The sequence below is a fragment of the Siphateles boraxobius genome, unplaced genomic scaffold, assembly GCF_051911475.1.
Source record: "Siphateles boraxobius isolate OS27281-9 unplaced genomic scaffold, OSU_SipBor_1 22, whole genome shotgun sequence".
Taxonomy (NCBI): domain Eukaryota; kingdom Metazoa; phylum Chordata; class Actinopteri; order Cypriniformes; family Leuciscidae; genus Siphateles; species Siphateles boraxobius.
In genome coordinates this window covers 18,634,221-18,650,862 of record NW_027508833.1, presented here as the reverse complement: position 1 = coordinate 18,650,862, position 16,642 = coordinate 18,634,221, and the positions used below count along the sequence as shown (strand labels likewise).

General features: G+C 39.5%; 2 protein-coding genes across 5 annotated transcripts in view; both read left to right on the top strand.

Moving 5' to 3' along the window:
* The window catches only part of ttc6 (tetratricopeptide repeat domain 6), a 43,070-nt gene extending 41,763 nt beyond the window's left edge, over positions 1 to 1,307 (top strand). For 3 of the 4 annotated variants that reach the window (XM_077238936.1, XM_077238935.1, XM_077238938.1), the window contains one exon: positions 461 to 1,307. In XM_077238936.1, the coding sequence (XP_077095051.1) occupies positions 461 to 591 (131 nt within the window). In that variant the 3' untranslated portion in view covers positions 592 to 1,307. The remainder of the gene's footprint in view (positions 1 to 460) is intronic. The other variant, XM_077238937.1, reaches the window with a different exon arrangement.
* An 11,724-nt stretch (positions 1,308 to 13,031) lies between these two features.
* On the top strand, positions 13,032 to 14,135 carry sstr1a (somatostatin receptor 1a). The gene has a single exon (XM_077238189.1). It carries the CDS (start codon positions 13,032 to 13,034, stop codon positions 14,133 to 14,135), a length of 1,104 nt encoding a protein of 367 aa, XP_077094304.1.
* Positions 14,136 to 16,642: the final 2,507 nt, after the last annotated feature.

Sequence of the window (16,642 nt, the reverse complement as noted above, 5' to 3'; positions counted from 1 at the left end):
AGCTGAGTGATGGCAATTTATGCTAATGAAGATGGCAAATTGCTCGCAAATTGTCCCTCTTGTGTGAACTAAAAAGTAGATGTCTTTTGCCTGATGGTTTAGTCTCGATTAAACACTGTGTGTTGTGCGGTAGCCTAATATTAATGTCAGTCTCTGCGTGAGAAGAATAAAGCTGTGAGACTGAACAAAGATGTTGTGGTGAAGACGACACAAATAATGGTACACCCCAGTGTAAACGGGAGACAGGTTGATAAAGGCTGAGAGGGTTATTTTGCTCTAACATCTGTGTGTGTGTGTGTGTGTGTGTGTGTGTGTGTGTGTGTGTGTGTGTGTGTGTGTGTGTGTGTGTGTGTGTGTGTGTGTGTGTGTGTGTGTGTGTGTGTGTGTGTGTGTGTGTGTGTGTGTGTGTGTGTGTGTGTGTGTGTGTGTGTGTGTGTGTGTGTGTGTGTGTTTCTTGAAGCTCTAATGCTGCTGCCTGGAGATGCTCTTCTCTATAAGCTCCGGGCTGATGTCCGAGGTCGTCTAGGGTGGACGGACCAGGCGCTCGAGGACTACAGGAACGCGGTGGAACTTCAGGACTCGGCGTCGTAAATTTTTAGTTTAACAAAATGAGCTAATGCAACACATTTTTACTTAACTTAATTTCAATGCATGCAATCAGTTTAAATTTTTAAAATAAGAGTTTGTGAAATTACATTAAAAAATACTGGCCATAACTGAAGGTGTGGAAGGTGTCCATCATCAGCCATGTATTATAATACTAAACTAAAACATAATTATTTCTTTATTTCTTGTTATACTCCAGAGAAATAGCAATAGTAAATATTTAGTAAAAAGCCAAAAAATAGTAATGTTTTAAATAATTTTCTGGTTTTAAATTAATTGTAATACTTTATTTCATTGCATTAAAAATATTAATCCGTTGTTTAATTAATATAAAAAAAATGTTTTTGAGTGAATAAGACAATTACATTTATTAATGCAGCTATAAGAACTTTAATCTCAGTTTTATGTTGAAACTTGTTATAATTAATAGATGCACTACTGTACAAATGTTTGTGGTCAGTAAAAAAAAATTGTTTATAAAAAAACGTTTCTTAAGCTGACCAAGGTTGCATTTATTTGATCAAAAATAAAGTAAAAATGGTAATATTGTGAAATATTGTTACATTTTTTCCCACAGCCATTACTCCAGTCTTCAGTGTCACATGATCCTTCAGAAATCATTCTGATATGCTGATTTGGTGTACAAATATCAATGACTTTTACTTTTTTTATAATTAAAAGTATTAATTTATTTAAAAAAATCTTTTGAATGGTATCATTTCCTGATGGCATTAAGATAGTATTGTTGTTAGATGTACAGTCATGGTCAGAAATATTAACACCCTTGGTAAATATGAACAAAGAAAATCTCTTTATGAAATAAATGTTTTCTCCAAAACATGTTGGCCATAATTATTGGCACCCTTTTATTAAATACTTTTTCCAACCTCCTTTTGCCAAGATAACAGCTCTGAGTTTTCTTCTATAATGCCTGATGAGTTTGGAGAACACCTGACAAGAGATCAGAGACCATTCCTCCATACAGAATCTCTCCAGATCCTTCATATTCCCAGATCCATGTTGGCGGTGCTTCTCTTCAGTTCACCCGACTCGTCTTCTAAAGGTTTCAGTTCAGGGGACTGGACAGTCATGGCAGAAGCTTCATTTGGACACATTTTTGTGTTGATTTTGATGTTTGTTTTGGATCATTGTCCTGATGGAAGATCCAGTCACGGCCCATTATAAGCTTTCTAGCAGGCCATCAGGTAATTTTTTTATCTGTTGGTATTTGCTAGAATCTATAAGACCATGTATCTGAACAAGATCTCCAGGACCTCCAGCAAAAAAAAATAAGCCCACAATATTAAAGATCTAGCAGTAGCCTATATTTAACCGTGGGCATGGGGTACTTTTTATCCCTGTTGCACCAAACTTATCTGGTGGGTTTACTGCCAAAAAGCTCTTTTTTTAGTTTCATCTGACCATAGAATCCGGTCCCTTCTGAAGTCGTGTTTGACAACTAAATATGCTGGAGTTTATTTTTGGATGAGCAAAAAGGATTTTTCTTGAAACCCTCAAAACAGCTTGAGGTGATGTAGGGGTTGTTTGATTTTTTTTTCTGACCCTGGGACGCAACTAATCTCTGCAATTCTCCATCCGTGATCCTTGGAGAGTCTTTGGCCACTCAAACTCTCCTCCTCACCATGCATTAGGATGATATAGACACACGTCCTCTTCCTGGCAGATTCGTAACATCTTTAGTTGATTGGAACTTCTTAATTATTGCCCTTATGGTGGAAATGGGGAATTTCAATGCTTTAGCTATTTTCTTACAGCCACTTTCTATTTTGAGAAGCTCAACAATCTTTTGCTGCAAATCAGAACTATAATTCTTTGGTTTTACTCATTGTGATGGATGATTAAGGGAATTTGGCCTTCAGTCATTGCTAGATAATTTCATATTCCTAGACACCCTGGTGTACTAGAGCATTTAAATATGAATTGGAATATACTTCAGAGGAAGTTTACTCATAAGAATTCCTAGGGGTGCTAATAATTGTGGCCAACGTGTTTTGGAGAAAAACATTTCATAATTCCCCCCCCCCCCCCCCCCCCCCCCATTTATATTGTTTCACTTCAATGAAAGGTTGGTTTTTTGTGAATGTTTTGAATAAAAGACCAAAAGGATAAACAATGCAGATTTACTAAGAGCATTTACCAAGAGTGCCAATAATTGACCTTGTACTGTATGTAAGCTTAGGTTTTGGACTGCATAAGAGCTGCGTTTCGTTTTGTTTTCTGTCAACCAAGGACTAAAGTACCTGCCGATTCTCATTCATCTCAGCAGCAGACGGTCAGCAGGTTCATGCAGCTCAAAAGTCAACAACCTTCATGGATTTCATGCAGTTCTGGTATCTGGTCAAACATCTACTATAATATAATGCATTTTTTGGTGAATTTGGTGAAAACATGTTGTTTGCGAATGCTTTCATTTAATCAGAATACATTTGATCATCAATGGAGTGAGATGCTTTTTTCCCTCAAGAGTTTTAATCAGAAGTTTGACTAAATTATTAGCAGAAGTTTAATACTTAGCCTTTAGAACAAACTCTAACTAGAATTACATATTTATCAAGTGACAAACAATGTGAAACAATGAATAATCAGTTGATTTATTAATTCACTGACTATAGTTAAATCAAAGTTCTAACTAATTAAGGTCCTAACAGCTGGACCCGAACAGCTGTATCAGATGTCTGAAATCCTATTTGAAGCATTCAGGTCACCTTATATGACACTCGGCAGAAACACTGGTCTTAACTAGATGGAAAGAAAGAAAACACCTGCTGAATGATCTGGCTCCTCTCCAGTTCAGAGAGAGAGAGATGGAGAGAGGCTCAGAGAGAAGAGTGTGAAGACAGCCATCTACTCCTCACATGTTTTGCTCTGACTGAGCTCATTACATTTCAAGGACAACACAAGTCTCCATCTGTGAGGAAAAAATTAGGTATCACTCAAATTCTCACAAAAGTGTTTCAGAATGTTTCTATCTCTTCCTATTTTCAAGGTGCAAGCGTTTTGAAATGGAGTGTCTCGGGCTTATTCCAGCGTGAAATGGTTATGTAAGTCTGACATGTCTTACCAGGTGTCTTCCTTTACGAATAGAATCTAGTTGACCATTAACTTTGCTTTCAAGTGACATCTATGTTTTCTTACAGATCAGATGGATGACAAATTGTTTGTGTTCCTCATTTGTAAGTCACTTTGGATAAAAGCATCTGCTAAATGAATAAATATAAATGTTTGCTCGTAGCTTATGATTAAATATCCCAAAATTCCATTGACCTTTGAAAAATTGACTGTAATTTAAAGTTACGTCCACCAAATTAGGCGTCTTTAATGCACTGCAAACATTGTTTTTAAGAGCTAAAATTTATAATTTGTTATTAATTTATTTATTTTTAATTATTTACACGAACACACTCACCAGCAAATTTATTAGGTACAGCTGTTCAACTTCTCATTAACGCAAATATCTCTAAGCCAATCACATGGCAACAACTCACTGCATTTAGGCATATAGACATGATCAAGACGATCTGCTGAAGTTTAAACTGAGCATCAGAATGGGGAAGAAAGGTGATTTAAGTGACTCTAAACATGGCGTGGTTGTTGGTGCCAAATGTTGGTTGTTGGTCTTAGTATTTCAGAAACTGCTGATCTACTGGGAATTTCATGCACAACCATCTCTAAGGTTTACAGAGAATGGTTTGAAAAAGAGGAAATATCCAGTGATTGGCAGTTTTGTGGGCGAAAAGGCCTTTTTGAGGTCACAGGAGAATGACCAGACTAGTTCAGATGATAGAAAGGCAACAGATACATACATTCAAAACCTGATGATAACGTGGCTGTTACCTTTCTGTCTCAATGTATTTCTGAGATTTAAAAAAAAAGGATGTCTTGAAATTTTCTTTGTCTAAACAGTGTAAACAGTGACAAGACTTAGGTTATACTCATTGGTTCACCCCACCAGCTACGTAAAGCTGGGTCTTTAACTTTAAATGGGGATGGCTCTAATTTAGAGTTTCAAACAAAACAAAAAACAATTTGGGGGTGATATTTGATGCTAATTTAACTTTTGATCCTCATATCCAGAATACTGTCAAAACATCGTTTTTTCATCTTATAAACATTGCTAGACTACGTCTGTCACGTTTTTTTCTTGTTCCTGTCTTTTGTCTGTCATGTAATCCCCTGGTTTTATTTTAGATCCCCTTGTGATCCTGCCATCTGTTCTCTTGTATGTTGTGTCATATTGTAATTGGTTTATTGTTAATTTTTCACAGGTTTCCCTTGTATTGTCATTATTATTGTGTGTATTTAAGCCCTCTTGTTTGCCCCTTGTCTTTGTCGAGTATTGATTGTTCCATGTCCAGGCTCCTGTAGTCTTGTTTTCCAGTCTATGTCCCTGTCCCTGTCCCTGCTTTAGTTTTGAGTTTATCATGCCTTGCCATGTTTTTGTTTTATGTTTGATTGTTGTGTTCTTTTTGTAAATAAATTACGTTTGGGTTCTCACCTCACTTGCCTCCATTAGACTTCAATCGTTACAGAATACTCAACCAAACATGGACCAAGCAATCCGCCTCTTACGCCTCAGCCAAGGTGACCCACCGTTTGAAAAATATGTGGAAGAATTTTGTGAGCTTTGCCATGCGGTGGACTAACGATGCTGTCTTAAAGGACATATTCTGCTATGGGCTTTAGGATATGCTTGAATACTTCATGCCTGACAAGACCTCTCAATGGACTTTAATTCAATATATAGACCTTACCCTTTTGTTTAGCGGCTCATCCTTTACTGTGGGCTATGCGGATAAAGAGCTTCACGTCAGTCCTGCCGAGCCTGAGCTTCTTCACGTCAGTCCTGCCGAGCCAGAGGCTGTTCACGTCATGCCTGCCGAGCCAGATGGTCGCTGCACCTGAGATAGTTCCGGGAGATACAGCACTCATGATAGCCGCCACAGCTATTTTGTGTGTGGGCAGCACACACATCGGCTACAGCCCACAAGCTCTCGCCCAAGTTGGCTGCCACCCCTGAGAGTTCCTGTTCCAGAGTCTGAGCCCGGTCCTGTTCCAGAGTCTGAGCCCGTTCCTGTTCCAGAGTCTGAGCCTGTTCTGGTTCCAGAGTCTGGGTCTTTTCCTGTTCCAGAGTCTGGGTCTTTTCCTGTTCCAGAGTCTGAGCCTGTTCATGTTCCAGAGTCTGAGCTTGTTCCTGTTCCAGAGTCTGAGCCTGTTCTGGTTCCAGAGTCTGGGTCTTTTCCTGTTCCAGAGTCTGGGTCTTTTCCTGTTCCAGAGTCTGAGCCTGTTCATGTTCCAGAGTCTGAGCCTGTTCCTGTTCCAGAGTCTGAGCCTGTTCCTGTTCCAGAGTCTGAGCCTGTTCCTGGTCCAGAGTCTGAGCCTGTTCTGGTTCCAGAGTCTGGGTCTTTTCCTGTTGCAGAGTCTGGGTCTTTTCCTGTTGCAGAGTCTGGGTCTTTTCCTGTTGCAGAGTCTGGGTCTTTTCCTGTTCCAGAGTCTGAGCCTGTTCCTGTTCCAGAGTCTGAGCCTGTTCCTGTTCCAGAGGCTGAGCCTGTTCCGGTTCCAGAGTCTGAGCCTGTTCCTGTTCCATAGTCTGAGCCTGTTCCAGAGTCTGGGCCTGTTCAAGAGTCTGAGCCGCGCTCCTGTTCCAGAGTCTGGGGGCGGCGCGCTATGTCACATTTTGGGTGTTTGTTTCTTGTTCCTGTCTTTTGTCTGTCATGTGATCTCCCCTGGTTTTAGTCTTGTGATCCTGCCATGTGTTCCCTTGTTGTGTTATGTTGTGTAACGACTGAGACAAATCAGACACAATTATTTGTTTTAGGTAACAAATAATATTTAAAACCCACTCTGGGACCCGTGGTCCCATCCCCCAACAAGGGCGAGAAGGATCTTTGGTTACTATGAACACTGTGAAAGAATGTGAAGACAGAAGACAGAAACAGACTTTGAAACTACTTTGCTGCATTAATTAATAAACGAACGGACCTATAAATGAACACGCACCGCCAGGAAATTGTGTGAATGATTTACTGTTTTGTGTAGTGTCTTTTAATTCTATTAAATTTGATTGTTTTGATGCTGTGGATTATTTTGGTGGAACCATCGGTCAATGTAACCTCACCTACACCTACAACCTGGAAACTCCACCTTTCTTATTGGTCGAGCCCACCCTGAGAGGTGGGACTTTTCTCAAGCTTCCAATAGCATCCTCAACAAGCCCTCCTTCTCTTGGCTTCTCAGAACGTTCAGGGTGTTGTGCTGTCCTGCGGGGCCTAAGCAGGCCCCAGGGCCCCTGGCCTTGACCAAACCAGCCATGTGCTCATACACCTACAACCTACACCTACAACCTGGAAACTCCACCTTTCTTATTGGTCGAGCCCACCTTGAGAGGTGGGACTTTTCTCAAGCTTCCAATAGCATCCTCAACAAGCCCTCCTTCTCTTGGCTTCTCAGAACGTTCAGGGTGTTGTGCTGTCCTGCGGGGCCTAAGCAGGCCCCAGGGCCCCTGGCCTTGACCAAACCAGCCATGTGCTCATACACCTACAACCTACACCTACAACCTGGAAACTCCACCTTTCTTATTGGTCGAGCCCACCTTGAGAGGTGGGACTTTTCTCAAGCTTCCAATAGCATCCTCAACAAGCCCTCCTTCTCTTGGCTTCTCAGAACGTTCAGGGTGTTGTGCTGTCCTGCGGGGCCTAAGCAGGCCCCAGGGCCCCTGGCCTTGACCAAACCAGCCATGTGCTCATTCAGGAGAGAGAGAACTCTCTCAAGCACGACAAAATCAAGGACAACCTCAGGAGTTGGTCAAAACGTCTTCATTCAACGCAGAAGAAGTCCATCTCAACTCCCACCATCTGCTCTGCATCTCCTCTCAGGCCCAGGGCCGGCAGGCCACAAGCTGCACTCCAGCCATGAGAACATAGTCGAACTGCAAGAAAGTTCATCATATCTTCTTCAATCCAACGATTGCAACTTCAACATTTGACACTCACGGAATCATCAACAACTTCAGTTTTCAACAACTTCAAGAATTATGTTCTCTGCAAGGCCATGCAAGTATGTTTTTGAGAAGGTGCTTTGAAAATGATAATATTGATGGTTCTTTTCATAGTTAAATGGATGTTTCCATAGTTTAATTTCCTGCCTCCGGTTTCATTCTGTCATGTTAACCATCTCTCTTTGAATGCATGAATGAATGTGTAATTATTTGTATGTTAGTAATGTTTTCGTGTTTTTGTTAATAAAACTTGTGCACAATATGTCTTTGGTTCTGATTCTCTGCTTCCATACGAAGTTTACCTTACGGTCTAGATTGTGACTAAATGCTCTTAATAGTAGTGTACAGTAAGAAAGACATTTCCCTTCCCCGGAATTGGATATTTCTTAGAATTAATAAACAATTAACGCTGAGTGTCCACAGGACAAACAGGTGGGCTGAAGTAAAAATTAATTTGACTACATTAAGTTAATTACATTAACTGATCCAAATATTCATAATCAATTATAACCAGTTATTATTGATTATTAATATTTCATAGAGCTGATTTGCTACAGTTGTAATTGGTTTATTTTTAATTGTTCACATGTGCCCCTTGTCTTGTCATTGGTATTGTGTGTATTTAAGTCCTCTTGTTTGCCCTGTGTCTTTGTCGAGTATTGATTGTTCCATGTCCAGGCTCCTGTAGTCTTCTTTTCCAGTCTGTTCATGTTCCTGCTTTAGTTTTTTCATGCCTTGACATGTTTTTGTTTTATGTTTGATTGTGTTCTTTTTGCAAATAAATTGTGTTTGGGTTCTCACCTCACTTGCCTCCATTGGACTTCAATCGTTACAACGTCCTATGTTGTCATTTCCGGGGTCTGAAAAGTTAACTAACACATTTGTTTTTTTCTCACATTGATTATAGCAACGCTCTACTGGCCGGGGTTTCAAAAGCTACTCTAACCAAATTACAGTTTGTTCAAAATTCTATCGCCAGAATCCTGACCAGGACTATCATCACTCCTATGTTGGAGTCATTGTACTAGCTCCCTGTCAGGTTTCATGTTGATTTTAAAATTCTCATGCTTGCTTATAAGGCTTTGCATGGTCTTGCTCCTCAATATTTGTCAGAACTCTTAATCCCCTACATCCCGACACGTGATCTCTGCTCTTTCGAAGCTGGTCTTTTAACTATCCCGCCAACTCGTTTAAGATCTATGGTGATAGGGCTTTCCCATTATTTGTTCCAAAACTATATGGAACTCTCTGCCCTCTGACATTAGGCAAACGGAATCTCTTCCGTTATAAAGCTTCCCTCAAAACATACTTTTTTAGGGTAGCTTTTATTTGATTACTTCTAACAATTTTTTCTATACCACTTACTTATGGAATTTATTTGATAACATTTTATTTTTGTATTGTATATTTAAATGTACTTCTCTTTTATTCATGTTTTTATATTGTTGTATTTCTCTTTTATTTTTTCTTATTTTTGTGAAGCACTTTGAGATGTAACTTTTAAAGACATTATAGAAAATAAAATGTATTATTATTATTATTATAACAGTAACTCAACAACCGAGGTCTGCAGAAGAGCATCTCTGAACTCACAATAATTGTTTATTTAATAACTTAATAACAAATGATCATTTAGACGGAAGTGAATCAATCAAAACTAACTTTAGCTGGAAAAAACATTTTTCAAGAGCCACTATACAACCAAACCAATCTCTGTTACCTTAAATTATTTGTTTATCTCTGTAAAGCTGCTTTGAAACAATCTACATTGTTAAAAGCGCTATATAAATGAGGATGACTTGACTTGACTTGATAACACGTCCAACCTTCAAGAAGATGGACTACAGCAGCAGAAGATACACCATTGCCACTGCTGTCAGCTGAGAACAGGAAACTGAGGCTACAAATGTACAGATTCACCAAAATTGGACAGTAGAAGACTGGAAAAGTTGCCTGGTCTGATGAGTCTAGATTTCTGATGTGGCATTTAGATGAGGTCCGAATTTGGCTTAAACGTGAAAGGAGTGGATCCATCCTGACTGTATCAATGGTTCAGGCTGCTGCTGGTGGTGTAATGATGTGGGGGATATTTTCTTGGCACACTTTGGGCCTCTTAGTACCAATTGAGCATAATTTAAACTCCACAGCCTACCTGAGGTATTGTTGCTGACCATGTCCATCCCTTTATGACCACAGTGTATCATCTTCTGATGGCTAATTCCAGCAGGATAATGTGACATGTCACAAAGCTCAAAATCATCTCAAACTGGTTTCTTGAACATGACAATGAGTTCACTAAACTCAAGTGGCCTCCAAATATAAAAAAATGAAAATCTACATAGCCTATTACACATCACTTCACTTCTAAAGATTTGCAGTACAGAGAAAAATATGTATAAAAAATATGTTATATGGAACAAAAATGTTATATGGATCTGAAACTGTTTTTTCCCCTCTAGTCCCTCGAAAAGCATTCAATTTTAATGAAGCTGGATTATTTTCTTTAGATTTGGATCCATCACTAGGTGGTGCCCGAAATAAGCACACATAAGCTTCCTCTTCACACTCAGGTTGCTTTTGTCACGGTGTGGTGTTGGCAGAAGAAGAAGATGAGGCAAACAGTTCCAATACAATTACTTTTACTTACAATTAGCTTCTGGCAGGTACAGACATGCAGGATAACACACACGCTAAATAGGACTAAGAACGGACAAAGACTGGCTGAACTGAAAGGAACTAAATACAGACACTGATGAACACAGATTAACAGAACCCAGGTGACACAGATGATAATTAACTAAACACAGGTGGAACATATAAACTTAAATGACAGTAAACATAGAGACAGACGAGTGGCGGGAAAACAGAACAAAGGAAGACATGTGAATGATGAAAACAAGATACACAACACAACAGATGAACATAACAATGACAGAACGCTCCCCCCAAAAAGGCGCGACATAACATTAATCGGGGTGGGAGGGTGGGCACCCTGGAGGCTGACGAGGATGTGGCCTACCCGGAGCAGGAAGCCTCCAGGGCGGAGCAGGCTGTGCAGGCGGTCAGGGTGGAGCTGGCAGTTCAAGGGACCAGGACGGAGCAGGTTGTGCAGTATGGCAATCCATTTTAGCTTAAATTGTACCCAGACTTACTCGTCGTAATTGCATTCTTACTAGTAACAATTCAGTTAGAGAGCTTTCTAATCCAATTCTTACTAGTAACAATTACAATTAGAGAGCTCTCTAATTCAATTCTTACTAGTAAGAATGCAATTACAGAGCTCTCTAATTCAATTCTTACTAGTAAAAAAACGAATTAAAGATATGTATAATTGCAGAGCTCTGTAATTGAATTAGAGAGCTCTGCAGTTGCATTCTTACTAGTAACAACTGAATTAGAGAGCTCTCTAATTGTAATTGTTACTAGTAAGAATTGAATTAGAGAGCTCTCTAATTGTAATACTAACTAGTAACAATTCAATTGTAGAGCTCTCTAATTGTAATTCTTACTAGTAAGAATTAAATTAGAGAGCTCCGTAATTAAAAATGAATGGAAGTCAATGGAGACATAAGACTAGTAAAAATTAATTTGTAGAGCTCTCTAATTGTATTTTTACTAGCAAGAATTGAATTCGAGAGCTCTCTAATTGTAATTGCTACAAGTAAGAATTGAATTGTACAGCTCTCTAATTGTGTTCCTACTAGTAAGAATTGAATTAAAGAGCTCTCTAATTGAATTAAAGAGCTCTGCAATTGGATTCTTACTAGTAAGAACTGAATTAGAGAGCTCTCTAAATAATTTTTTACTAGTAATAATTGCATTAAAGAGCTCTCTAATTGTAATTGCTACTAGTAAGAATTGAATTGTAAAGCTCTCTAATTGAATTGTTACCAGTAAAAATGCAGTTACGATGAGTAAGGCTGGGTACAATTTAAGCTAAAACGGCTTGCCATAGTGCAGGCGACCAGGACGTGAAGATCAGGCTGGCCAGGCATGACGAGAAGATCAGGCTGAACCGGCATGATGTGAAGATCAGGCATGATGAGAAGATCAGATATGACGTGAAGATCAGGCATGACGTGAAGATCGGGCTCGGCAAGGCTGACGAGAAGAATTTCAGGCTCTGTAAAAATGTCTATTAAATTAACTTCCGTTAAGTCTTGGACGAGGACGAGGACTAGGACCGAGGATTCAGGAGGGGCGATCTCGGAGGGACAAGATTCAGGACGGTTAGTCTCGGCAGGACAAGCCTTGTCCTCGGCAGTACAAGACTGGAACTTAATGACAGTAACCATAGAGACAGACGAGTGGCAGGGAAACAGAACAAAGGAAGACATGTGAATGAGGAAAACAAGATACACAACACGAAAGATGAACATAACAGTGACAGCTTTGTTGTCATATTTTGCAATACAGGAAGAGTGTATAAAGAATATGGCAACAATCACAAAAGATGCCCATATCAGGGTTCCCTTGAATAACTCCAGACTCAAAATACTGAGCCTTTCATTTGTTCAGTGGACCTTTTGTAAAAACCTCTTGCTTTGCCATATACTGTAGGATGAACAATGTGTTTTATTCAATTTTGGAGGAAAAGGGCATTAAGATGAGCTATGAATTTTAAACAACTAGTGTGGAAACTAAGCCTTCCTGTTTTTTTTTAAACTGTAAACAGAACAAATTTCACTCCGAAATTGCAAGTAAATTTCACTGATAATTACAAGTATTGGCAAGTAACAATTAAACATGACATTTTATTTTAATTTTACGGGGTGTGTGAGTGCATGAGCATAGCTTGGGTTTCTAATAAATATTATCCTAAACATAAACATACACACAGTTACTTCCAGGGTGCTCTAAACAGTTCCGTTACAGTGTTAAGAACATGCCAGGTCTGGAAATCTCCTTATTCTCAGAACAAAACGATCAGTTTATTTTTTTTTTTATTAGATGTTACTAATAATAATAAAAACGAAGGCAAAAAGAAGAAGAAAAAAAGTTCGTCCCAACTATACTAATAATCATATAAGCTATCAGAGTGATTTTTAAATTCAACTTAGACAACAGGAAAGACGAAAGATTATTTAAATTTCTTTATTTGATATGCCTATTGGAAATGGCTTTTTTATCACTGTGCATTTATATGGACATTGAAAAGAAGGTCTATGTCGTCAGGAAACTATTTTTGTTTCTCAGACACACTGTCAAAAACACCAGCACCCGATGGCGTCATGTTTCACGCGTGACGTCTGTGAATGTGATGCATGTGGATGTGGAGTAACTGTCCGTGGTGCTGAAACCGCCGCAGCGTCGGGATGCGCGTTCCGGAGTCGCTAGGCATCAATGTGCGCATCTTTTGAGCTCGTATTTCTATACATTACATCCATAGCAGACTCAAAACAGTGTCGGAATGCTGCCCAACGACACCTTCAAGAACCTGGAGGATGGTTTATATCTGTTAAACTCCTCCAGTAACGAGACGCATAACGCGGATTCTCATGGCAGCAGCGCGATCTTCATCTCCTTCATCTATTCCGTGGTGTGTCTGGTGGGACTCTGTGGGAACTCGATGGTGATTTATGTGATCTTTAGGTATGCAAAGATGAAAACTGCGACGAACATCTACATTTTGAACTTGGCGATCGCGGATGAGTTACTCATGTTAAGTGTGCCCTTCTTAGTCACCTCTTCTTTACTTCATCACTGGCCCTTTGGTTCGCTCCTGTGTCGTTTGGTTTTAAGTGTTGATGCCATTAACATGTTCACCAGCATCTATTGTCTCACCGTGTTGAGTATCGATCGCTACATCTCCGTGGTGCATCCCATCAAAGCCGCCCGGTACCGGAGACCCACCATCGCCAAAATGGTAAACTTAGGAGTCTGGATGTTTTCCATCCTGGTCATCCTACCCATCATCATCTTCTCCACCACTGCACCCAACTCTGACGGATCGGTGGCTTGCAACATGCAGATGCCTGAGCCCGAGCGTCAGTGGATGGCTGTGTTTGTGATATACGCCTTTCTGATGGGCTTTCTCTTCCCTGTCATTGCCATATGCATGTGCTACATCCTCATCATAGTGAAGATGCGGGTGGTCGCGTTGAAAGCGGGCTGGCAGCAGCGCAAAAAGTCCGAGAGGAAGATCACACTGATGGTGATGATGGTGGTGACAGTGTTCGTAATCTGCTGGATGCCTTTTCACATCGTGCAGCTGGTGAGCGTGTTCGTCCAGCAGCACAATGCCACTCTCAGTCAGCTGGCTGTGATTTTGGGATATGCCAACAGCTGTGCCAACCCCATACTGTACGGATTCCTGTCGGACAACTTCAGACGCTCCTTCCAGAGGATTTTATGCCTCCGATGGTGGGATAACGCCACGGAGGAGCCCATCGATTACTATGCCACGGCTCTGAAGAGTCGAGGATACAGTGTGGATGACTTTCAGCCGGACAATTTGGAATCGGACAGCACGTACAGGAATGGCACCTGCACATCCAGAACTACAACTATGTAGGATTCTGTATTGCAGCATGAAACTTTTGTTATCTGTTGTTAATGCTGTATATGTTTTTTTTTATATATTGAGACTTTATAATAACTTTCATTATTGACATTATTAGATCATATAATGCTTAATCAGAAGTTAATGTGCATTTGCCTATGAATGCGCATGAAATTTCAGTTAAACATTCAGGGGTCGGGAACCGTTTTTGACCAAAGAGCCATTTTTTTATCCTTGTTAATGCATTTTTTCCAAACGAGACACTGCCAATATATATATATATATAAACACACACAAACACACACACACACACACACACACACACACACACACACACACACACACACAGTGTGTTTGTGTATATATATACCGTTTCAATAATAGTACATTAGGTCACATATACAGCTGAAAACAAACAAATATGCAACTAACAATAAAAAAGTTGCAATATGGAATAAATTATGCAGGGCTTTCACTGTGAGTTTGAGTCGTTTAAATCCTCTTCTTCTTGCGAGTGAGTGAGTGAGTGAGTGAAGAACAACGCGCAGTGCTTACATCGACTACGAAAACTCACCAAGGTGGGCGTTTTGACACATTTTGTGGGTAGCCTACTATTCTTGTCCATGTTCGGCTCGAAACGCGTGCAGAAAAGATCCTGTCAGTTGCAGAAATGTCTCTTGGCACAGCACCAGTTTCAATAAAATGATATGTTTCAGTCCAGTCACCAATAGCCTATTTTTACAGTTTCGCTGCTGTTCTAAAAATAGTGTTCACCTTTACCATAAACACGATTGCTGCTTGAATCTGAGTGCAGGAGCTCTATATATGATTGCTGTTGTGACACTCGAACCCCACTGAACACGTAGGCTACTTTGGCTCGTAGCCTAGGCCTACAACTTGAAATATATTATTAGCTTATTCTAAACTTTTATTTTCATTAACTTCGGTAGTACCCTACAACATAGGAATTGTAATCGGTAGCTTTTTCTGCCGAAACCTGGTCTATGTTGATGTTTCCAATCTTTTGATTGATCAGTTATTGGTTAAAGTGTGGCTCACGAGCCGTAGGTTCCCGACCGCTGCCTAAGTTGACTTATTAATGAAAGCTATTAGAAAGTAGCCTATGTCGAAATGGAAATAATGTGTGACGCCCAGATAAAAAAAAGAAAAGAAATATCCACGGCCAAATATTTAGATGCTATTTGAAATGGAATAAACCGGAGGGGGAGTCTTGCAGTCTCAGTGTATTATGTGACAAAAACCTGATTTGTATTTTCTGAAGGATAGGATAGGCCCTACTTGTGCTCGCAAAGCAGGAACAAAACAATGCTACAGTTTTCGTGTTTTATATTTTGGTTCTGTTTAATGAAATCAGAGCCTTCGCTTTGTCATGACACTCAGCCAAAAGTATGCAAATATATGAAAGAAAGAAGACCAATCAAAATGCAGTATGCAAATATGACGTCACCGCAGTCAGTGAAGTTTTGAGTGGTACAGTTCTATCAGTGTTGGTCAGTGAACGTTTTTCAACATTTAATGTTAATGTTATTATTTGTTGTTGTTAAATAAGTGTTAAGTTGACCAAAAAAATGAAGTCTACACTTTTTTATATATGGCACAGGTTCATTATAAAAAAAATTATTTCAAGTGAAATCGTTGTATGAGAGGGTTTGGAAAGTTCACTAAACCTAAATGTTATGTGTTTGACTGTAAACCTGATCCTGACAGTGAAGGTGAGATCTGATCTGAAGCCTGTGAGAAACGTTTCCATTGACTGATGTACTTATGTTTGTGCCTCTGAAGGGAATATGTCTAATACAAGGCTGATCTATGGCTAATCCTTAGTAATTCATTTCACCCACAATGTGTATTTTTTATTCAATTGTGCTTTTGAATTGTGAAATATTAACAAAACCTCACCGTGATCATATTTTCCACAAAAAAGGTGATATACTTAGACCTGTTTCACCTTTTAAAAATATTAATTATATCCTATTTTCTTTGTTAAAGGTGCACTCAATACATTTTCTCTTAATAAAAAATAAAGACAAGAATAGTAATTTTTACAAATATATTTTAAATGATCAAAGACTGCTAAAAAAAAAAAAAAAGTTATCAGTAGCCTATACATTCCAGCCTGTTGCCATATTGGCCACAAACAAAAAAAAGTACTCTCTGCGTCCGAAATTGCTTGCCTAGCCTATAGCCTATTTGACTAGGCAGGCTACTTATTTTGAATAAGTAATTACTTCAGGACTGCTAAAAAATAGTATGTTCTCTATAGTATAGGTGTGTAGAGTATTAATGTAATCTGGACGTATTACATTCTACCAGCGTAATTTGCGTGATTTCGCCGCTTCACTGCCTTTCATAAATTCTCTCCCGTTGCCTCATGGCATAGTTAAGCGTCCATTGTATGTACACTTAAGAGTCTCGCCAGAAGTAGGCCTATTAGGTCATCCGGAATCCGGATACTTTTTAACTACTCTTTTATAAGTAGGCTACTACTGTGCATTCGG